The sequence below is a fragment of the Larimichthys crocea genome, unplaced genomic scaffold (genome assembly GCF_000972845.2).
Source record: "Larimichthys crocea isolate SSNF unplaced genomic scaffold, L_crocea_2.0 scaffold83, whole genome shotgun sequence".
Lineage (NCBI taxonomy): Eukaryota > Metazoa > Chordata > Actinopteri > Sciaenidae > Larimichthys > Larimichthys crocea.
The window spans coordinates 866,643-889,244 of record NW_020860930.1 but is presented as its reverse complement, the minus strand read 5'-3'; the positions used below and the strand labels follow the sequence as shown (position 1 = coordinate 889,244).

The 22,602-nt window shown below is 47.4% G+C and overlaps 5 protein-coding genes across 7 annotated transcripts in view; 3 read left to right on the top strand and 2 right to left on the bottom strand.

Moving 5' to 3' along the window:
• stxbp4 (syntaxin binding protein 4) overlaps window positions 1-955 on the bottom strand; it is a 29,476-nt gene extending 28,521 nt beyond the window's left edge. For all 3 annotated transcript variants that reach the window (XM_027277066.1, XM_027277064.1, XM_027277065.1), the window contains exon 1: window positions 126-955. The gene's annotated coding sequence lies outside the window, so the exon portion shown is untranslated. The remainder of the gene's footprint in view (window positions 1-125) is intronic.
• On the top strand, window positions 11-12,148 carry LOC104928303 (tankyrase-2). Its single transcript, XM_027277059.1, is given in 32 exon segments — window positions 11-41; window positions 210-272; window positions 1,682-1,813; window positions 1,816-1,887; window positions 2,370-2,485; window positions 2,576-2,684; window positions 3,560-3,655; window positions 3,780-3,816; window positions 3,895-3,970; window positions 4,325-4,419; window positions 4,502-4,568; window positions 4,725-4,802; window positions 5,125-5,233; window positions 5,395-5,516; window positions 5,610-5,701; window positions 5,868-5,946; window positions 6,016-6,187; window positions 6,282-6,355; window positions 6,469-6,614; window positions 6,762-6,927; window positions 7,008-7,227; window positions 7,446-7,555; window positions 7,637-7,825; window positions 7,941-8,272; window positions 8,379-8,454; window positions 8,578-8,698; window positions 8,900-8,997; window positions 9,171-9,245; window positions 9,385-9,490; window positions 9,676-9,862; window positions 9,949-10,105; window positions 11,096-12,148. Coding segments are annotated over 32 exon segments (3,666 nt in total). The 3' UTR covers window positions 11,159-12,148.
• A 1,139-nt stretch (window positions 12,149-13,287) lies between these two features.
• Window positions 13,288-14,460, top strand: LOC104928294 (hypothetical protein). The gene is made up of 4 exons (XM_019269001.2): window positions 13,288-13,422; window positions 13,499-13,560; window positions 13,764-14,316; window positions 14,386-14,460. Exons 1-3 carry the CDS (start codon window positions 13,400-13,402, stop codon window positions 14,312-14,314), a joined length of 636 nt encoding a protein of 211 aa, XP_019124546.1. The 5' UTR covers window positions 13,288-13,399; the 3' UTR covers window positions 14,315-14,316; window positions 14,386-14,460.
• Window positions 14,461-16,198: 1,738 nt separating this feature from the next.
• Window positions 16,199-17,888, top strand: LOC109140855 (nascent polypeptide-associated complex subunit alpha, muscle-specific form). The gene is made up of 4 exons (XM_027277054.1): window positions 16,199-16,327; window positions 16,405-16,466; window positions 16,852-17,742; window positions 17,812-17,888. The coding sequence occupies exons 1-3, from the start codon at window positions 16,308-16,310 to the stop codon at window positions 17,736-17,738; spliced, it is 969 nt and encodes a 322-aa protein (XP_027132855.1). The 5' UTR covers window positions 16,199-16,307; the 3' UTR covers window positions 17,739-17,742; window positions 17,812-17,888.
• A 2,428-nt stretch (window positions 17,889-20,316) lies between these two features.
• Window positions 20,317-22,565, bottom strand: LOC109140854 (D(5)-like dopamine receptor). Its single transcript, XM_019268999.2, has one exon. The coding sequence runs from the start codon at window positions 21,799-21,801 to the stop codon at window positions 20,398-20,400; it is 1,404 nt and encodes a 467-aa protein (XP_019124544.1). The 5' UTR covers window positions 21,802-22,565; the 3' UTR covers window positions 20,317-20,397.
• Between the last annotated feature and the right edge of the window lie 37 nt (window positions 22,566-22,602).

Below are 22,602 nucleotides of genomic sequence, written 5' to 3'. Positions count from 1 at the left end.
GTGAGCCAACATGCAAACAGAGGTTTCCCCTCACAGCCAGAGTCAGTGTGTTACTCATCAACAGTCTGCTCCATGTTTGCTCTCCATGAACATGAAGTCAGTATTTCACAGACCTGCAGCCTCACCTGGGAAAGAAGCTCTGAGGAAGATCTTCACAGACTCATGAAAACCTGGTTCAGGTTCAAGACTCTGTCTCTGTCTCTGCGCAGACGCAGAACAGAACGCCCCCTGCCGCACTACAGAAGTGTCGTCTGCAGAGCTCACCGGCCGGGGTGCGCTCGATTTATGCTTCAGGTCGCACGGTTGAGCGGGGCTTCCAGAATAAACAGTGAAGTTTGTGCTCAGAGCCAGTCAGGAGGTTTCAGTCTGACCTTCAAACATCTGGCAGAGAGACAGATGTTCTGATCCTGAAGCCTGAGGACCAGGATCAGGTTCAGGATCAGGATCAGGATCAGGATCAGGACCAGGATCAGGGGGGCTTTAAGGGGATAACATTGGCTAGTTTGGGTCTGTGGTCACATCCCTGATGACCCCGTCCCTCAGGAGAAGGTTCAGGTCCAGCAGTCAGCAGCTTCATTCTGCACAAACACAATCAAAGTTACATTTCCTGAATGTTTTCCATCAGTTCTTTAGCTGCAGCTCCGCCCGCTCGGGAGGAGCCGTGCACACAGATGGAGCCATCCCTTCGTGCTGTTCCGCACGGTGTCCGTCCTCCCTCCGTCAGCAGGTTCTTCTCATCTCCGCGCATCAGATCCGCGTTTTACCGTCTCTGCTGTCTCTGCACCGGACAAACCCGCCACCATCCCCGGCAACCCGCTGCGAGAGGCGGCGGAGGACGTGATGGAGGACCGGGCTCCGCGTGCCTGAAGCCGGGGAAGATCTAACGCAGAGACGGTTCAATAAACAGACTGATCCCGCAACATCCCCGCAGGGTTTCACGGCGTGTCTGCGGTGCTCACGGTGAGTTTACACTGGGCCTTTTGTTATTATTATTATTATTAATAATGTTAATGTTATTATTATTATTATTAATAATGTTAACGTTAATGTTATTATTTAATGTTGTTATCTTTAATATTAATAATATTATTAATATTATTATAATTACTATTACTATTATTGTTATTGTTGTTAATATTTATATTATTTATTGTCATTATTATTTATTGTTATTATTATTTATGTTATTATTATTTATTTTATAATATCTCTTAATAATTCTTTTTCATCTTCATCATCGATCGTGTTTTCTGGTATTTTCCATCTCGGCAATCACAACGTTCAAATAATGTTCCAGGAGTTTTGTATAACGTTCCTCAAATTTAACATTGTGTCATTAACGTTTGTAACGTAAAGCTTCATATTTGATTTAAAGTGTTTTCACATGATGTAGGATTTGCTCCACTCACTGCACAGCCATGAGGGTGGAGCAGGTGGAGTGTCATGGAAACTCTTTTTGATGGTTTAAAGTCAAACCTTATTTAAGGCTCCATTCTTTATAATTGGTGATTGGGTTGGCAGGTACCGGGCCTCATCGCCTGCATGGCCTCAGTAGCTGCCGGTTTTGGGGTTCTGCCTCCTGCTGCTCGCACCCAAACTCTCCAGAACCGGCAGTTTTAAACTGGGACGAGGTGGTTCACCACCGTCCATGTTGTCGGACGGAGGTGCTCGGGTGTATCAGGTCTCGGGGGCGAGCGTGGTCCCGGGGCCGGTCGTGGCAGAGTGTTTGGAGCCTGGTGTGGGATTGGGGACCAGCGGGGCCAGCAGGAGCTGTTCGAGGCCTGTCGGAGCGGAGACCTGGAACGGGTTCGTAAACGTTGTCCACAGAGAACGTGAACAGTCGGGACACGGCGGGGAGGAAGTCTACACCTCTACACTTTGCAGCAGGTGATGCACGTCTCAGGCTGGCGTGTCTTATTATTATTATTATTATTATTATTATTATTATTATTATGATTATAGTATTATTATTATTATGAATATCTCTGGTTTGAACTTTGGTTATGTGTGTCCTCCTCTTTCTGTCAGAGTCTTACAGTTTCAGTCATAACTCACTTCAGACTTTGGAAACATATCAGTGTCACATGCTTATATAAAAGTCTTCTCCATGACATCAGCAGCCTCAGCTGAACAATAATAAATAACAAATAAATGTATTCATGTTGCATTAACTTTTACATACATGAACGTCTGCTTTGTGTTTGTCCACCTTCAGATAATGGTTTGTGAAGCTCCATCGGCTGCAGCCGTGCTCTGCTTTCCTGTAAATGTTTTGAATAATTGATGGTGATGAAACAAAATGAGACAGGAAATGAATGATAGACTACAGGAAGTGAAGATGATCCAGTGCTCTCTCTGTCTCTCTTCAGGTTTTGGTCGTAAAGACGTTGTGGACTTCCTCCTCCAGAACGGAGCCAACGTCCACGCCAGAGACGACGGAGGGTTGATATCCCTCCACAACGCCTGCTCCTTTGGCCACACCGAGGTACCGCGCCCCACCTCCAACCTCCACCCGTGAAATAGTGTTTTTGCTTCAAATACCTTTATTGTACGGTGTCCTGATGTTTCTGTGAAGGTGGTGAGTCTGCTGCTTCACCACGGGGCGGACGCAAACGCCAGAGACAACTGGAACTACACTCCACTTCATGAGGCCGCCATCAAGGGAAAGACTGACGTGTGTATAGGTACAAACTTCAGATCACTGGATACACTTCTAAAGTTTGATATATTATATATTTGTATGCAGCATTCCTCAGAGATCGAACACTAAATTAATTAAAGACTTTCATAATGCCCTTCAACACAAATCATGTCCTGGCACCATCTGCTGTAATGTCAGTACGAGAGTGTGAAGAGGTCAAGAAGTCAAGATAACTGCATCCATTACGTGACACGTTTTGTCTTTCAGGTTTTTATAACTTTCCTGATATAATTTGGTTTAGTGTCAGAAATAAACAAACTGTTCTTGCAGCGTACACCTTCTGCATTAAAGTTGATCTCTTTAACTCGTTAACTTAATCACCTTGTTAACTCAAAAACACTTCAGAATAATCTGGTCAAAGGTTTTTGTCAAAGCTCCTCTGGCTTTGAGTGTTCAGTGTGTGTCTGCAGTGAAGCAGTGAAATAAATACTGCGTACACTTGGACTGATATTGATTCTCTTAGGAGGCTAAAATAAGATTCACCGTTCCTCCTGTCCACAGCAGCGACGTCGTGTCTCGATGTGAAATCTGCATCATCTTCTGCGTCTCCTTTTATTTGAAAGTTCATTTTAAGAACTGGAGGTGCAAGTTTGAATGACAGCTGCAGGTTTATGTAAAAATCAAAGATTGACAGCTGGTTAATAACGAGACATCAGCAGACTGGGTTTGATATCTTGTAGAAATGACACTGTTTGTCCACCAGAGAGCGCTGTCATGTTTCTGTTTACAGTGGAAGTTAAAGAAGTCCTGAGCACGTCATAGTTTGTCACTGGACTACAGTACATGCAGAGATCACACTCTGATGTTCGGTGGGTTTCATATATGTTTGTGTACTTCATGTTCTGCATGCATTCTCAGTGTTGCTGCAGCACGGTGCCGAGCCGACCATCAGGAACACGGATGGCCGGACGCCTGTGGATCTGGCAGAAGCGTCTGCTAAAGCAGTGCTGACAGGTGAGCAGCACTCTGACCTGTGTGAGGCAGGTGTGTGGTCAGCATTCAGCCCCAGTGTAGCCTCACAGAGCACACAGCACACTGGTCCTGGTCCAGTTTGTCCAAAATGTTTCATGTTTTGCAGGTGAATACAGAAAAGATGAGCTTCTGGAAAGTTCCAGGTAAAGTGATGCTAATGCACAAACAGACAAACTGAATTATTCAGTGGTTGGTCCATCATGGTGTGGATGTCCCATCAGGAGCGGTAATGAGGAGAAGCTGATGGCTCTGCTGACACCGCTCAACGTCAACTGTCACGCCAGCGACGGACGGAAGGTAAAGTTTCTCTGTAAAGTTTCTCTGTAAAGTTTCTCTGTAAAGTTTGTTTGTAAAGTTTCTCTGTAAAGTTTCTCTGTAAAGTTTCTCTGTAAAGTTTCTCTGTAAAGTTTCTCTGTAAAGTTTCTCTGTAAAGTTTCTCTGTAAAGTTTCTCTGTAAAGTTTCTCTGTAAAGTTTCTCTGTAAAGTTTCTCTGTGGTATCTTTTGTTGGATCAGCTTCAGTTTGAAGGTCTTGGGCTCGGTTCCATCTCCCGTCTGTCACACGTGGTTTCGCCTTTGGGATGAGCGGGTTGGTTTGGGTTGCCATGGTTACCCTCTGAGCATCCCGTTGTCTTGTTGTCTTGTCATTTCAGTCGACACCGTTACACCTGGCAGCCGGATATAACCGGGTCAAAGCGGTCCAGCTGTTGCTGCAGCACGGCGCCGATGTTCACGCCAAAGACAAGGGGTGAGGCGTCGCATGCTTGTACGTGTTGTGTTACTATGTTTGTGAGGACCCACTAAAGTTTGTGGTGGACTCTGTCTCTCAGGGATCTGGTTCCTCTTCATAACGCCTGTTCGTACGGTCACTATGAGGTCACTGAGCTGCTGGTGAAGGCGAGTTTTCTGTGATTCATTCTTCATGTGTGTTTGTAGAGCTGGTTTTCTCTATATGTGATATTATTTCATTCTTAACGAGGGTTTGCATGGTGCAGCTCGTTATTAGGACAGATTGAATGTTTCCTGACTTGAATAAAGTTCCTCTGTGTTCAGCATGGAGCCTGCGTTAACGCCATGGACCTGTGGCAGTTCACTCCTCTTCACGAAGCCGCTTCCAAGAACCGAGTCGAGGTACGAGACAGCGCTCTTCTGATTAATTATAACGACGGCGGTGTGATGAAGTCTGACGGCGTGTCTGAGCCGTTCTTCCAGTTCATGGTTAAAGGAAAGATTCATTACAGGAAGATTCACTCAGGGTGAAAAACAACTGAACTTTAGTTTCTTGAAAGTTTCACGGATCTCTGGTATTCTTTGAGGAATATTCTAGGAATGATGTTTTTACAGTTGCATGTTGTAGTTTTATCAGCACTGTGTACTTAAATATCATCGTGTTTCTCTGTCCAATCACAGCACAGATCAAAACAAACCTGATCGTACCTGTGTTTGTGTACAGGTGTGTTCCCTCCTCCTGAGCTATGGAGCCGACCCCACCTTCCTCAACTGTCACAATAAAAGCTCCATCGACCTCGCTCCGACATCGCAGCTGAAGGAACGACTGGCCTGTACGTCCGTCTGTCTCTAACCTCCATCCATCCCTTCACTTCTCCTTCCTCCTGTCGTTCACGTGCTGCTCATCATCATCATCATCATCATCATCATCATCATGGACTCTTTGTCTTTGTCTCTGATCTTTGTCCTGATTGTCCTCGTGGATCTTTAACAGACGAGTTCAGAGGTCACAGTCTGTTGCAGGCGGCCAGGGAGGCCGACGTGCTGCGAGTCAAGAAGCATCTGAGTCTGGAGACGATCACCTTCAAACACCCGCTCAGTCAGGAGAGTGCACTGGTGAGACTCTTTATTTCCTGCATGGACAAACTGAAACAAGCTGTGTAGATGATCAGTGATAACAAAGATCTGTGTCGTGTTTGGATGCCTCAGCATTGTGCGTCTGCCTCTCCGTACCTGAAGAGGAAACAAGTGTGTGAAGTTCTACTGAGGAAAGGAGCCGGCGTCAACGACAAGACTAAAGAGTGAGCAGAGGAAATGTTGTGATGTCACCATGTTTCTGTACCTGTTGTGATGTCACCATGTTTCTGTACCTGTTGTGATGTCACCATGTGATGTCACCATGTTTCTGTACCTGTTGTGATGTCACCATGTGTCTGTACCTGTTGTGATGTCCCTGTGCTCCCTCAGCCTGATGACCCCTCTCCACCTGGCGTCAGAGAAAGCCCACAACGACGTCATCGAGGTGTTGGTCCAACACGAAGCTAAGGTCAGTAACCAGCACACGTTTCTAACTTGAACACCTGTGAAGAGACTCACCCCCTCCACCTGCGTCCAGGTGAACGCGGTAGATCGCCTCGGTCAGACAGCGTTGCATCGAGCGGCTCGCTGCGGTCACCTGCAGACCTGCAGACTGCTGCTGAGCGCCGGCTGCGACCCGCTGCTCACGTCCCTGCAGGGGTTCTCCCCGTCACAGCTGGGTAACGAGAGCGTGCAGGAGATACTGCAAGGTGAGCTGCTGATCTGATTTCAGACACACTCTGTTTAAGATGAGTTACAGAGATCTGTATCTGAGTATTTCATGGTTTTATCTGTGTGTCTCAGCTCTGGTCGGGAACTCTGAAGTCGATCGACAGCTGCTGGAAGCCTCCAAAACCGGAGACCTGGAAACCGTCAAGGTAGTTTTGTAGTCGTGTACAGAGGCCTGACCTACGGGGACCACATTACTGTTGTTTGTTAACGTGGCTGCTGCTGGTTCAGTTTGTCTCTCTGTCTCTTTCTGTCTCTGTAGAAGCTCTGTACGATGCAGAACATGAACTGCAGGGACGCCGAGGGTCGACAGTCGACGCCGCTGCACTTCGCCGCTGGCTACAACCGGCTGGCCGTCGTCCAGTTCCTGCTGCAGCACGGAGCCGATGTACACGCCAAAGACAAAGGGTGAGGAAATGTGGTGAATAACACCTGCAGCCTGCATGAGACCTGCAGCCTGCATGAGACCTGCAGCCTGCATGAGACCTGCAGCCTGCATGAGACCTGCAGCCTGAATAAGAAGAAGAAGTCTAACACAGTCTCTGTCTCTCTCAGAGGTCTGGTTCCTCTCCATAACGCCTGTTCATACGGTCACTACGAGGTTGCCGAGTTGTTGGTCCTTCACGGCGCTGTGGTCAACGTGGCCGACCTCTGGAAGTTCACACCACTGCACGAAGCTGCCGCCAAGGGCAAATACGACATCTGTAAACTCCTGCTGCAGGTACAGCTCACAAACCATGGACCTGAGGTCAGAGTAAACCTGGACATGTTTGTTCTGTCAATGTTTCATGTTATCTCCAGCATGGTGCCGACCCGACACGGAAGAACCGGGATGGTAACACCCCTCTGGACTTAGTGAAGGACACCGACACGGACATCCAGGACCTGCTGCGGGGAGACGCCGCCCTGCTGGATGCCGCCAAGAAAGGCTGCCTGACCCGAGTGAAGAAACTCTGCACACGCGACAACGTCAACTGTAGAGACACACAGGGCCGACACTCCACACCACTACACCTGGCAGGTACAGAAACACACCTGGAACACCTGTTTGCTGATGTCATCAGCTCCAACGCTCTGTGATTTATAATAACGTTACAGTACCGAGCTGCTGCCTGCTGGTCCGGAGGTTGTGCCATGGAGCTGTCTGGTTGACCAATCGGATTGTTCAATCGGAAAAGTCTGTGTTTAATTAATGTGTGTGTGTGTGTGTGTGTGTGTGTGTGTGTGTGTGTGTCACAGCGGGCTATAATAACCTGGAGGTGGTGGAGTACCTGCTGCAGCACGGAGCGGAGGTGAACTCTCAGGATAAAGGAGGACTGATTCCTTTGCACAACGCTGCCTCCTACGGGGTGAGTTGAGGACGCACAGAGACAGTTTGACGCTGATGTTTCTTCTCGAGTTCATCGTCTTGTCTTCTTTCGATCTTCCAGCACGTAGACGTGGCCGCTCTGCTCATCAAGTACGACGCCTGCGTGAACGCCACCGATAAGTGGGCGTTCACGCCGCTGCACGAGGCGTCTCAGAAGGGCCGGACGCAGCTGTGCGCGCTCCTATTGGCTCACGGTGCAGACCCCGCCCTCCGAAACCAGGAGGGACAGTCGCCGCTGGACCTGGTCACGGTCTGTCTCTGGTTTCAGTAATGACTACAAGACTGTCTCTGGGTGGATTCTCTTCATTTGTCTTCACTCCCTTGTTCTCCACCTCCTCCTCCTCCTCCTCCTCCTCCTCCTGCAGGCTGATGATGTTCGGGCTTTGCTAACCGCGGCCATGCCTCCCTCTGCTCTCCCTGGTTGTTACAAACCTCAAGTCATCAGCGTGACCTCTGGTGCTCCACCTGTCGCCGTGGTCCCCCCACTCCTCTCCTCTTCCTCCTCATCTTCCTCCTCATCTTCCTCCTCCTCCTCTGGTCTTGACTCCACAGCAGCAGCTACAACCAACAGTAACACCACTGCATCATCCAGTGCTTCAAACTCGTCATCGTCGTCATCGTCGTCTGCGTTTCCTGAGATGTCGGCGCTGCTGTCGCTGGTCGAAAGTTCGCTGGGTGCCGAGAAGAAAGACGAAGGTGAGGAAGTTAGAAATGATTCATCATCAGAGATGTCGGAATATTATTTCTTCATTCAGTCTTCCTCTGAACTTGTTAGCTTCATGTTGTCTGATCTTCTGATCTCCAGCTGAGCTCAGTATCTGTCAGTTCTTGAAGAACCTTGGGCTGGAACATCTTCTGGACATCTTTGACCGAGAACAGGTGAGATCCTCACAGAGTCACGTGACATTGACGGACCGCTGAGGGTGCATCACATCGTGCACACTGGTCACAACAGTGTGTGTGTGTGTGTGTGTGCGTGTGTGTGTGTGTGTGTGTGTGCAGATCACTCTGGATGTGCTGGTGGAGATGGGTCACTGCGAGCTGAAGGAGATCGGCATAAACGCCTACGGACACCGACACAAGATCATCAAAGGAGTGGAGAGGCTCATCAGCGGAACACAGAGTGAGGACACACACATACACACACACACACACACACGCGCGCGCACGCACGCACACACACACACACTTAATGCAATCATGTCTTTATTGCAGCAAATCCAAGAGAAGATTTGTGGAGCAAAATGTTGTATAATCATGATCTGCATTGTGTGTGTGTGTGTGTGTGTGTGTGTGTGTGTGTGTGTGTGTGTGTGTGTGTGACGTCTGAACCCGTACCTGACGTTGAATACAGCCAACAGTGGGACGATCTTAATCGACCTTGCAGCCGATGACAAAGAGTTCCAGTCAGTGCAGGACGAGGTACGCGTCCATGTTGACTACGCTTACAGCTGATGATAACAACAATAACAATAAAGTGTTCACACTCTTCATCACTTCATGCAGCTGCACAGAATCAGTTCCATGATGTCTGTGATGATTTTCTAAAAGTCATCGTTCCTCTCACGAGCTTCAGATTGGATCGTTGTTTTCAGATGCAGAGTACGATCAGAGAGCACCGAGACGGCGGCCATGCCGGAGGAGTCTTCAACAGATACACGCTGATCAAGGTAACACGTTACAGTTATGAAGTCACTTCACCTGTCTGTGAGGGTTAACATCTACCGACCCTCCAGATTGGAAGGAAACCCCTGAGTAATGAATGAACTGATGTCCACTGATGTCCTGGGCCTCTGTCTGACTGTCCAGATCCAGAAGGTCTGCAACAAGAAGCTGTGGGAGCGGTACACCCACCGCAGGAAGGAAGTGTCAGAGGAAAACCACAACCACTCCAATGAACGCATGCTGTTCCACGGTCAGAGCACTGACAGTGTTAGAAGAAGGAGCTTGTAGAAGTTTTGCTGCAGTGGTTGAGGTCAACACAGCGGAAGTTCTCCGGGGTTCTCGCAGGTGGAGGTGGAGGTGGTGCCTGGAGAACGTCGGCTGTGTTGGCCGCAGTAATTGTGGCTGTGGTTTTAAAATGTCACTGTTCGCTCTCAGGCTCGCCGTTTGTCAACGCCATCATCCATAAAGGCTTCGATGAGCGCCACGCCTATATCGGCGGGATGTTCGGCGCCGGGATCTACTTCGCCGAGAACTCGTCAAAGAGTAACCAGTACGTTTACGGGATCGGAGGAGGGACCGGCTGCTCGCTGCACAAAGACCGCTCCTGCTACATCTGCCACAGGTTTGAATCCAATGACCCACAAGAGAAACACACTGTGGCTTTAAGCCAGGTCAAACCTTTGTGTTTCGCTTTTTTTGTCCTTCCAGGCACCTGTTGTTCTGCAGGGTCACTCTGGGGAAGTCCTTCCTGCAGTTCAGCGCCATGAAGATGGCTCACTCTCCGCCGGGTCACCACTCTGTCACCGGCAGGCCAAGCGTTAACGGACTCGCTCTGGCCGAGTACGTCATCTACAGAGGAGAGCAGGTCAGCAACATTCATGCATGTCAATACAATGAATATTTTGTCATCATGTCGTGGGCGAGGAAAGGGCTGTGGCAGGTAGAGCGGGTAACCACTAATCAGAAGATCGGTGGTTCGATCCCCGGTTCGTCCGGTCTGCATGTTGAAGTGTCGAACAGTCTATTTAACATGTTGACCTGCTGTCATGGTAACTTAAATGACGCATTGTTGAGTTGATGAGTGTTTGTGTTCCTGCACAGAAAAGCAGAGTGACAACTCTGTTAACTGGTGTGCTTTTAATCTGAAACATTGGCAGGAAGTAATAAATAATAGATCCATAGTTAATAAAAAGGTATTTCTGTTTGAAGGAGCATCATTTTCTTTGGATTGATGAAAGAATTAAGAATAAAGATTTAATGTGAAATGTGATGAAAGTCTGCAGCTCTGAATCAGGCTCGACCTTCTCTGCCTGTGATCAGAGAGTCGTCTTAAGAGCGCTCAGGCGATTGGACATGTAATGTCTTCTGCCAAACCGATGCCCACAAGTGGCACTTCACAGTCCGCCATGAATAGATGTCCACTCAGGCAATCAGCGGTGCTATTAGTGTGTGAAATGACAAATGATGGCAGTGGTCGGCTTTAAGGCTGATATCTGAAGAGCGGGACTGAAAAGATGAAGAGGGGGCTGGGATCAACACGGCAGAGCTGCAGCCTCTCCACGGAAACCTCAACCACAAGTCTGTCCTCCAGTCCTCTGTCTTCTACTGCAAAACCATAACTGTGACGTCCTCCAAAGACTGTCTAAAACCTGGACGTAGTCTCTGAGACGTCCAGACAGACTGTCTAAAACCTGGACGTAGTCTCTGAGACGTCCAGACACACTGTCTAAAACCTGGACGTAGTCTGTGAGACGTCCAGACAGACTGCCTAAACAGTTTTATTTAAATGTGTCATGAATGTGGACTTTAGTCTCACCAGCTCTGTTGGTCAGTGAACCCTCTCTGCTGTTCCCAGGCTTACCCAGAGTACCTGATCACGTACCAGATCGTGAAGCCTGACGAGTCCGCAGACGGATGAGGAGGAAGAGGACGACGAAGGAAGTGAAAGAAGAAGAAGCGTTCGTCTTGTCCCGTCAGACGAGCCCATGCATGCATAGAAAAACTTTATTTATACAATGTATAAAACAGTTTTTATCAGACGCCTGTTTTTGTTGGTTTGTTTTACGCACTTTATTAACCATGGGTTCTGTCATGACGTGATGTGACTGTTTGTCCTTTTGTGGTTCAGGTTCAGCACTTTGAGACGCCGGCTGACCTCTGAACGCCTTTTAAAGAAACTGTCGACTCGTTCAGCAGCGTGCAACTTGAAGACGTTTCAATTGTTCCACAGCATAAACACAGTGATGCTGAACATGTTTAAAATGTATCCTGTCTGAAGAGCTGCTGTCCTGACAAACAGTCTCAAACAACACCTTGTTGCCTGGCAACATCCCAACGGGTATTCGTTTTATTTTGACAATGTATTTTTTTGTACGAGCATGTCGGTTTATTAACATTTATGAGGTGAAAACAAGTCTGAAAGGTCTCTGATTGGATCGTTCAATGATGAACAAAATGAGAAACCTGATATGCTCATCAACAGCTGAAGCCTCGTTTGGATCAGTACAAATGCACAAACAGGTTTTTTTTTTTTTTGGATAAGACTGATAATAAATAAATCAACATATTTCTTTGTCGAATGATATCACCTCTGGAACCAGCCTCAAGTGGACGGTTGAGGAACTGCACTTCACTTCAGCCACGGAGATCATCTTATAAACCTGATCAAACCAAACTCTACAGATCTCCAACATTTATTCAGATCAGATCACAGAAAACTCGGTTTATTTTGTCTTTATGTAACCTGCAAACAAACACAAACCAGCAGCAGTCGTCGATACATTTTTGGACATTTCAAGGTTTATTTCTCGTGTTTTAACTTGCAGTGCCGTCATGGAGGTGAAATGCTGACCCGTGTTGTTTTGTATTTGTGGCCAGAAATGAATATGAAATAAAGAACTTTAAAATATGTTGATGGAAGAGTCGTAGTCAACAAGGTGGAGCTGAAGTTTTACTTCTTTCTGTTGGGGAGATTCATGGATCTGGTCAGGTGAACTCAAACCTTTCACAGCAGGTTTACTGGCAGTTTTATTCACTTCTGTTTCTCCGTATGACTCAGCTCAAACCTGATTTTTCTTTATTCTCACAGTGGAGCCTCGAGTCGAAGTGGAAAAAGAAAAAGTGAATGTAAATGTACTCTGACTGTTCTTCTGTCATCTGTAATGTGACGTTAATGGGCACTAATGCTGTGTGTTGTTGTGCAGCTCATGGCCGAGGGTTTGAACCCAGAATGAGACAGTTAACATCTCCCAACTCTACAAACTGAACAAATTGGTGCTATGTAAGGTCTGGGTTAAAAAACAGCTACTACTCCTCATCTACGAGATCAATTCAAAGTTAACGTGACGAACAAACACGTCACGTGGAGCGTTTAATGAAGCTGAAGACAGGAAGCTGATAATGAATGATGAACTGTTTCCATCATTTATGAGCACAGCTGTTTTATTTTGGAGGAACAGAGCGTTCAGCCTACAGAACAGAGAACTGATCGGTCTTTGAGGGTTCTACCAAACAGCTGACCGTTCTGGAAACTGAATGATTCAGCAAAGTAAATGAACGATTGTAAATATTGAACATTTAAAAAGGTCAGGGGTCGTCCAGGCTCTTCTTCAGTGTTTACTCTGCAGCTTCATGAAACCGACGACATAAATCTTCTTAATGAGCCAGTCTGTGGTTTTCTATTTGTTCATTTGAGTCTGAGCTCAACTGTCAGGCTCAGTCGTGCCTCTGTACGAACCTTCAGAATAAAGCTCCGCTCAGTCCTGATATCATTTTAAAAACGTGAAACAGAAGCTGTTTGAGTTTCAGGACTTTTCTGGACAGATCTCATTAGATTTCATGTTTTCTTTTGCTTTAAACATGTTTTGTTTGTATTTTAAAGACAAAAATGATGAAAACGATCTCGATAATTTAATCGATCGTTGGTTCCTGATATAAAAGTCGATCAGTGAGTCACTGTTGAAAGCTCAGCTGAAGCGTTCACCTTCAGCTGAGGCTGGGCAGTGATTGGACAGCAGGTGTTGTTAATTGGTTTAATTGGAGCAGAGCAGCAATATAAGCCTGGACCAGGCTCAGACCAGGCACAGCACAACCGTCCTGTTGACTCTGACCTGCTGCAGCTTGACTGTTGTGTTGATTTGTCGTCTTTTGAGGTTTCAACATGGAGCTTGGACTTCTTCTGAGGTGAGTCACACAGGTTCATGCTGAAGTGTTGAACATTCTGTACTTTTATGGGGAAGCTCAATGTTTTGTCTTACAGGGTTTCTGGGATTTGTTTCCTGCTCTTTGGCGACGTTGTTTGTTACCCTGCGATGAAAAGTGGTAAGTCTGACAGCCTGGAAGTGAGGTGACATTTTACCTGAACTAAAGCTGAACATTCACCTTGAAGACCTTGGTTTCCCAAGGAGTCTCACTGCCAGTCCTCACCTGCTCAGTTTAATGCTTGAAGCAGAGTGGTTAGTTTGGTTCAGAAGCATGACTCTAACTTCTCAGACAAACTGTTGCTCTTCTGTCTCTGGTTTCAGGTCAAATGAGTCCTTATACAGCTACCAGCGGTCTTCAAGACAGACCTGCCCATGGAGCATCTCACTTTGCTTCAGGCTCTGCAGACCCTGCTGGACACGGGGCTACAACCTTTAGCATGGACGGACCGGTTCCATACGCTGGTCCTGTCGCATATGCTGCTCCTGCTGCCGACTTGGGTGACGCTTCTGTCCCATATCCTTACGGAAGCCCAGGTCTTCATTGGGACGAGCAGCCTGCAGGGGGAGCTGATGCTTCATTCTCTGACCCAAGTAACTGGATGCCGTCCCGAGCTTTCCCAGACTTCAACGCCTGGGACTCCGACAGTGCGATGCCATATGGTGGGATGCAGCAGGGTCCCAGTGAGACCTCCCCTCTGCTGCCTTCATCCTACATCATCCAGTCCAGTAATGGCTACCAGCGAGCAAGAGAAGTCCTCTCCCACACTAAATACTCCCCTGAGTACCCTGCACCACCAGTCATGCCCTTCAGGGCACCTGAACCACCACGCAAGTCTCCAATGACCGGATCCAAAGGAGGACAGAAGGTCTAACGGTAAGAATCACATTGAAGTCTGCACTATTTAAACCTGAGTCTTCTCTGACCTCTTCTTTCTCTCTGCAGGTTTTATGGATCAGCCTCAGCCCTCCTGAAACCTCAAACATGCAGATGAACACAATCATTAAACTTAAAATGTGACTTCTTTGGTCTACTTTGTCATTTGTAACTGAAGGATTTCTGAAGTGCACTTTTTCCTTTTGAAACAAAAGGACACACCCCTCTGACTCTCAGCAACCTAAGAGTTAAAACTCTTGTTCCCCACTGAGCTCTTTAAAAGCACTGGAAGAGCTACAAGTTGACAGTCCTGTAACGTCCGCAAAACAAATTTCGAGGACTGCATTCTTCCACTTACGTAACATCACTAAAATCAGACGCATCGTGTCTCAAGCGGATGCAGAAAAACTAGTCCACACATTTGTTACTTCAAGGCTGGACTATTGTAACTCTTTGTTATCAGGCTGCTCCAATAAGTCTCTGAGGACTTTGCAGTTAATTCAGAATGCTGCTGCACGTGTTCTGACAGGAACCAAGATCAGAGATCACATCTCTCCCATTTTGGCTTCCTTGCATTGGCTACCTATTAAATCTAGAATAGAATTTAAAATTCTTCTCCTTACTTACAAAGCTCTTCATGGTCAGGCACCATCTTATCTAAAAGAGCTCATAATTCCTTATTACCCCTCTAGAACACTGCGCTCTCAGGACGCTGGGTTCCTTGTGGTTCCTATAGTTTCCAAAAGTAGATTGGGAGCCAGAGCTTTCAGCTATCAGGCGCCTCTTCTGTGGAACAAACTACCATTCTGGGTTCAGACACGGTCAACACATAAGAGCAGACTTGAGACTTTTGAGACACCTGACAAATCAGTGTATGTCATGGTTTTTTTTTTTAGTCTGTTTAGAGAAGTTGCATGATGCTGTTCAGAGCTGAAGTGACTAAAACAAGGCTCCAGGCTCCAGCACAATCTCTGCTTTCTTCTCCTGGAGATGAAAGTCCAGTTTGATTTGCTCTAACCTTTGACCCTCTCGCTGTCATGTGGCTACAGCCACTCTGAGTAGAACAAAAGCTTCAAACAGAGACAGACACTCGATTCATAGAGAGGATCTGCAGTGTGTTTATTTTACAACCCTGACACCAGGAAGGCTTTGGAAGCTGCGTGGAACAAAAACACATCCTGTAGGACAACAACACAAATTAGTTTGAACCGTGGACTCGTCGGTCTCAGATGTTCTGGTCCAGAGAAGTGTGCTGTGTTTCTGGGTGTTTGTCTTTGCATGGTACAGTCTGTGGGCTGTAGAATAATAAAGATGGAAGAGAATCTCAGCGTCGCGTCATTCCCCGAGTTGTACGACCCTGCCTTCAGGGCACACGGGGGTATTAATCAGTTAGTATTTGTATTTCTGCTACGAGCAGCATGAACAGCCACAACAGTCTGTATCCGTCTCTGCCTGCTGATCACCTGTGGACGTTTTTAGCACCTGGAGTCAGATTTTATAGTCAGGCTTTTATTTCAGGGGCCTTGTCTTCTTCTTAAGTCTTGATTGTTGGTTTTAAAATGTTTTCTCTCACATTTATTTTATTTTTTTTTTACTTTTTATTGATTTGTTATAATTTATGAAGTAAAAAAAAAAAATCAATTCATTGTTTCTTTGTCTGTTTTATTGTTTCTCCATAAAAACACTTTGAGCTGTATGTTTGCTGAAGGTGTATTTTACTTCATACTTCCATCATATTTCAATATTTACTCCACTACATTTATCTCACAGCTTTAGTTACAAGTTACTTTTTACATTCTGATGTTACACAAGACTGTGTGAATGCAGAGGATTCCCCCTGCAGGTGCTGATTGGGCTCCAGGTGTCATTAATGAGTGTAATTAGTGTAACGAGCATGTGGAGGACCAATATAAGACCAGAGGAGCCTCCTGCAGCACACAGCATCTGTCTACAACCTGGACCAGGCTGCTCAGGGTGAACAAACCAACACCATGCTTGGACTTTCTTTAAGGTGAGTTTTTTTACTTTTGATGACCAAAACTCGTTTCACCTTCAGGTGGAGTAACTCTGTTTCCTGACTCCTTACAGGGTTTCTTGGATCTGTCTGCTGCTGTTCAGCAGTGCAGCTTGTTTTCCTGCAACTAAAGGAGGTGAGTTTCTTTATTTTGAGGCAGCAGACTCTGAGCCACACAGACTCTAAATCTTGGGTTAATAACTCGAGTCTCAAAAGACTTATGACAAAGAAACTGTATAAACAACTGCTCAGTCTCCTTCTCCGCCTCCTACAAACATGCTGCTCTCAAGAGGAGCTAATCTGAACACATAAGGGACTTGTAGTTCTCAGTTTTGGTTTCTCTGAACTTTCTAACATGGTCTGCAGTATAAAGCTAACTGCTGAGCTACTCCCTTAGCATGTAAGTCAAGATGTGGTTGTCTTAGCAAACCAAAGGGAAACAGGCCATTTGCTCAACTCAATTCCACCTGAGTTTTATTGGACTGATGCAGAAAGTTAACATCACCTCTGAATCTGTCCAGACTACAGATATCCATACACAGTCTCTTCATCGGACTCCAGTGGCTCTGCTCATGGTTCAAACCCACAGCCTGACCACTCACGACGTCCTCTGGTGTCCCTGCAGCATGAAGCTGCCAGCTCTGGAAGCCAGTCCCCATCCAGTGTGGGAGCTCCCATTGTGGCTGCAGGCTCTTCACAAAGTTATGAACCAAACAAACCTTCCAGCGCTCCTGCAGGCTCAGATGTGCCGGCGTACAGACCTGCCCATGAAGCTTCATCGTTTGTTACCTTTGCAGACCCTGCTGGACACACGGCTACAAGCTTCAACTTCGGCCCTGCTCCATATGATGCTGGTGCCGACTTGGTTGATGAACCTGTTCCGTATGCCACTCCTGAGGCTGCGTATCCTTATGCTGCTGCTGGAAGTCCAAGCCCTTCTTGGTTTTCTTCAGGTTTTGCAGACCCTGCTGGACACACGGCTACAACCTTCAGAATGGACGGACCGGTTCCCTATGCTCCTGCTGCCGACTTGGGTGATGCTTCTGTCCCATATCCATACGGAAGCCCAGGTCTTCCTTGGGACGAGCAGCCTGCAGGGGGAGCTGATGCTTCATTCTCTGACCCAAGTAACTGGATGCCATCCCGAGCTTTCCCAGACTTCAACGCCTGGGACTCCGACAGTGCGATGCCATATGGTGGGATGCAGCAGGGTCCCAGTGAGACCTCCCCTCTGCTGCCTTCATCCTACATCATCCAGTCCAGTAATGGCTACCAGCGAGCAAGAGAAGTCCTCTCCCACACTAAATACTCCCCTGAGTACCCTGCACCACCAGTCATGCCCTTCAGGGCACCTGAAGCACCACGCAAGTCTCCAATGACCGGATCCAAAGGAGGACAGAAGGTCTAACGGGGTAAGAATCACACTCAAGTCTGATTAAATAGTTTCTTCATCCTGCCTGACCTTGTTTTTCTCTTTGTAGGATCAACTTGTGACAGCTTCAGGAACCTTCTCATGTTGGGCTGTTTTTGAAAAGTTGATAAAACTAATCAATTTAAACTCTTGTGTGTTGTCATTGTCACCTGACATAACTTCAAACTGGACTCCTCAGGTAAAAATCTGCAAGGCAGAACTCCTGTTTGTCATGTTAGATTATTACACTTAGGCAGACTTTAAGACAAATGACTGTAGACATCTACCTTTAACTCAACCTGAATATTGGGCAATAACGGGTCCCAACCAAGTCGAGCACTCAAGTGCTCTTACACTACATATCGCAAAGTTTGTGCTCAAAACTCACTGCTGCTGAATCGGTCAACACTGGTTTCTATATTGTGATGAATCATCCACGTTTGCCATTTGTTAAATGTGGCATAAAACTGAAGTCTCCACACTAACAGACTGAGGCTGAACTTCTGTTCAGCCAGGTGAAACGAAACCCCTGAACAGGTGTCACTACATTACATGCTGAATGTGGTTGTGACTGTTTCGCTCCAGATGATCAGACAAGTTAAACAAAGGGCACTTTATTTAATTTTTTTTCTTGTCTAATCCACAAATACTGCATCGTTTCGGCCTCGCGTCCAGACAGATTCAGCTTTCTCGAGGTGCGAAACTGGTCCCAGAGTGGGGGGAATCCTAAAACGGTGGATAGCCTCGATGGTGACTATACTTTCACTTGCATCCTCTGACAGGAAGCTGAGTGTTAATGAGCTCTGACCTCCATCTGGATCGAGTCATAATTGCAGCCCTGCACATGTACCTTCAATGTGACACTTCACAGCAGCAAACGTGTGAATACTACACTGTTAAAAACAAACGGTAAAGTGTTTAAAGATCTCACATTCATAGTGTCTAAAACATCTCATGAGTAAGCAGATAATTTAAAAATGTTTTTTGCAAACTCATTAAAAAATGGATAAAGAACCAATGTCTCCTAATTTAGTTGAGGTGTGGACCTTCAACATGGCCACCTGTTCCCAGAGGTTTCCTAGCAACAGCTGAAGCTACAACCAGCACTCCAGTTTAGTGCTACTGGCCAATAACCAGCAGAAAAGACCCTTCATAGAAAGGCCGTCTAAAATAACTCAACAACCTTCAGTTGAACATACGGCTGGATGGGAACATCTCTGATGGACCTTTACAGCATCCTCCAGTCTGAAAGGACACAAACACTCGAATGTCTGATCTGTTGTTCAGCTCCATGTTCCATCGAGAGGAGAATGACGAGCTATCCAACAAACAGCCTGCAATTACCTGAAGGGGCAATTAAACACTGAAACTAATGATGTAATTGATATTAATTACCCCTGCTCGTCCTGTCGGCCTCCTTCAACATATCAAAGAGTGGACCTGAGCGCTAACATCAAACGCTGGTTCAAAATGTCACTGCATCACTCAGCCAGTCGAGTCTGAGTCATTACACACAATTCATTTGTGAGCATGAAGAGCAAGTTTGATGTCTTTGAGCAAATGGCTGATTACATAACCTCTGATTCAAAACTAGCGAGTCGACAACAGCCCAGCTCGGCGTCTGTCTTTCAGCCTTTTATTTCACCAAGCTCTCACCAACCACTAAAAGTCAGTCCCACATTTACTCTTGTCCGGCGGCTTCTTGCTCGCTCACTCTCTCCTTTTCTCTTCTTAGCTTCCTCCGTCAGCGTCCTCTTCACTCTCTGCTCCTCTGCCATCATGTCCATAGAAGCTGCTGTAAACCTCTGTTTCTTCTTCTTCTTCTTCACTGTGGTCATTGGTGTGTTTTAATGGCACAGAAGACTCTTCAAACAGATGAACGAGTTGACCCTGAGACCTTTCAGACCGCTCTGACGTGACAGTATTGATTTCTTGTAAAGGTGAGAAAGTCGCTAAACATTTGCTTTAAAGATTGAGAAGTCAGTTTTATCACTTCTTACATCACAGCAGGACAGAGTCAGTGTTTGCAGCATGAGGCGCTTTAAGAACATCAACAGTCAGAGAGGAGATGAGCTCAGATACAGAAGAGGATCAGAACTATATTTTTTAAGATTCTTCTGTGCCGTTAAAACACACCAACGAAGGAGAAGTAGAAGCTAAGAAGAGAAAAGGAGAGAGTGAGCGAGCAAGAAGCCGCCGGACAAGAGTAAATGTGGGACTGACTTTTAGTGGTTGGTGAGAGCTTGGTGAAATAAAAGGCTGAAAGACAGACGCCGAGCTGGGCTGACTGCTGCTGGACTAGGCAGTGAGATCAGCTGCTGCTGGGTCTGGATGATGATTGGCTGTAATGTAATCAGAACAAATACTCGAGTACAGCTGGACATAGTTACACAGTGGGATTACACTCCTTTGTACACTTCTTTGAGCTGAGATAAAAAACGTTCATCATGACATGAAAGTGTTCAAAAGTTCTTATGTGAGTCTGAATCTCATGAATCTGAACATGACAGAAAAAACATCTTGAAATGTTTCCTTCAATGTTTCGTTTCTTCTTCAGTCTTTGTGTCTCCTTTAAGTTTTGGCTCCATCAGCAGAGGTCAGAGGTCACCGCTCCATGCTGCATTGAAGTGAACAGGTGAGTCTGTTTCAGAGGAGCTCACAGGTCCTGGATCTGACCCGGGATGAGATAAGAGTCGGTGGGTCCGGAGGAGTTGAAGGGCATCATGTCCAGGGAAATCTCCGCCTCACATTCATACTGCAGGAGTGCGGGCAGCAGCAGGTTGTGGTTGCGGGATTCACCTGAAATGACAGAAACTTTGTCAAAGTCCTGCTCCAGGTTACCTCCCGTGTGCGGAGCATGCGGAGGCGGCAGGAGTCTCTGCGCCCCGGGGCCCGGCATGGCGCAGACCTCCTTCTGCATGGTGGTGTCATGGTGATAAGACACCAGCTCGTTGCTGAAGTCCACCGCCTCCACCGTGGAGCTGGAGCAGTATTTATGACAGCCCAGGATGGTGGAGAAGGCCTTCCTGAAGTCTGCGTTGAAGGCGTAAATGACCGGGTTCAGGGACGAGTTGGCCCAGCCGAACCACACGAAGATGCTGAAGGTGGTGTCGCTGACGCACGGCGGGTCTCCGAGTTTGTCCAGGTCACAGAACGGGACCACGCAGTTCAGGACGAAGAAGGGCAGCCAGCAGAACACGAACACCCCCATGATGATGGACAGAGTCTTTAACACCTTCGTCTCTCTCTTGAAAGAAGTCTTCAGGGAGCTCTCGTCGTGCGTCGACGCGCGGTGCCGTTGGTTTTGCGCACGCGGTCCTGCCGCCCTCTCCAAAGAAGAAATCCGTCTGATCTGGGTTTGAGCGATGCGGAAAATGCGCGTGTACGTGCCCACCATGATCACCACGGGGATGTAGAAGCTTATGAGGGACGAGGAGATGGCGTAAGTCCGGTTCAGGCTCGCGTTGCAGTCGTCCGGGTTGTCCGCGGTGGAGTTGTCCGCGTCCGCGCGGTGCCAGTTGAGCTGCACGGGGATGAAGGAGATGAGGATGGAGAGGGTCCACGCGACACCGATCATCAGGAAGGCGAACCGGCGCGTCATCTTGCGCTCGTACTTGAAGGGGCTGGAGATGGCCCAGTACCGGTCCATGCTGATGATGCACAGGTTGAGGATGGAGGCGGTGGAGCACATGATGTCGAAGGCGACCCAGGTGTCACAGAAGCGCCCGAAGAGCCAGATGCCGGCCACCTCGGACACCGCCCGCCACGGCATCACCAGCACGGCCACGAACAGGTCGGACACCGCCAGAGAGATGACGAACGAGTTGGTGACTTTGGAGCGCAGGTGGCGGAACTTGATGACGGCGGCGCACACCAGAGTGTTCCCGAGCAGGGTGGACACGATCAGGACGCACAGGACGCAGCCGGTCAGCGCGCGCAGACTCGCGCCTCCACTCCGCCCGGGGCTGTCCGCTCCCGCTGTGACCACCTGGTGCCGGTCCTGGTGGTCCGGGTGGTCCTGGTTCTGGTCTTCTTGGCTGTCATTATAAAACCTCTCCATGGATGTCCAGACTCATGTCCGCCTCAGCTGCTCCTCATGAATCCGTCGGTGCCATCCTGACCCAGCAGCAGCAGTGCGCGTGTTTCCGGATGGACACAGATCCTCGCGCGCTCAGAGTGACTGCAGACGGAGACCTCGTGCGCCTCACTGAGCCTCAGACCAGCTCAACAGACGGACCTGCAGACCGGAGTCTGTCCTCACAGAGACACAGAGACTCTCAGAGACTCACAGAGACTCACAGAGACTCTCAGAGACTCAGAGAGACAGGAAGAACAGCTGACCACAGAGGATGAGGACTTTATGTTGCCATGGTAACGACGCGTGCTGCAAGAATGAGCTGTTGATTGTTAAACGTAGATCTGTGTAATCACACACGTGACACATGATGATGATGATGATGATGATGATGATGATGATGAGGCTGTAAACATGTAACATCAGAGCTGACCTGGTGACTCCTGCCCCCTGCTGGACAAACTCCAACATCACAGCAGTCCTTTCTTTCTTTCTTTCTTTCTTTCTTTCTTTCTTTCTTTCTTTCTTTCTTTCTTCCCCCATGTATTTATTTATCTTCAGGTTTTCTACACATTAAAAATCTTTTTTGTTCTCCACATCGCTCGATGAATTAAAGACCTTTGTACAACAAACAGTTCTTCAGCTGGGCTATAAACTCTGTGAAGGTGCCCTGTGGGTTTCTGGGTAATTGAGTTTTACAGTGTTCTAATTAAAACTTAATTAAAATCAGCTGTTGTTTAATATTTGATCTGAATGTTTATGGTGAAATAAAAATAGTCCGGTGAC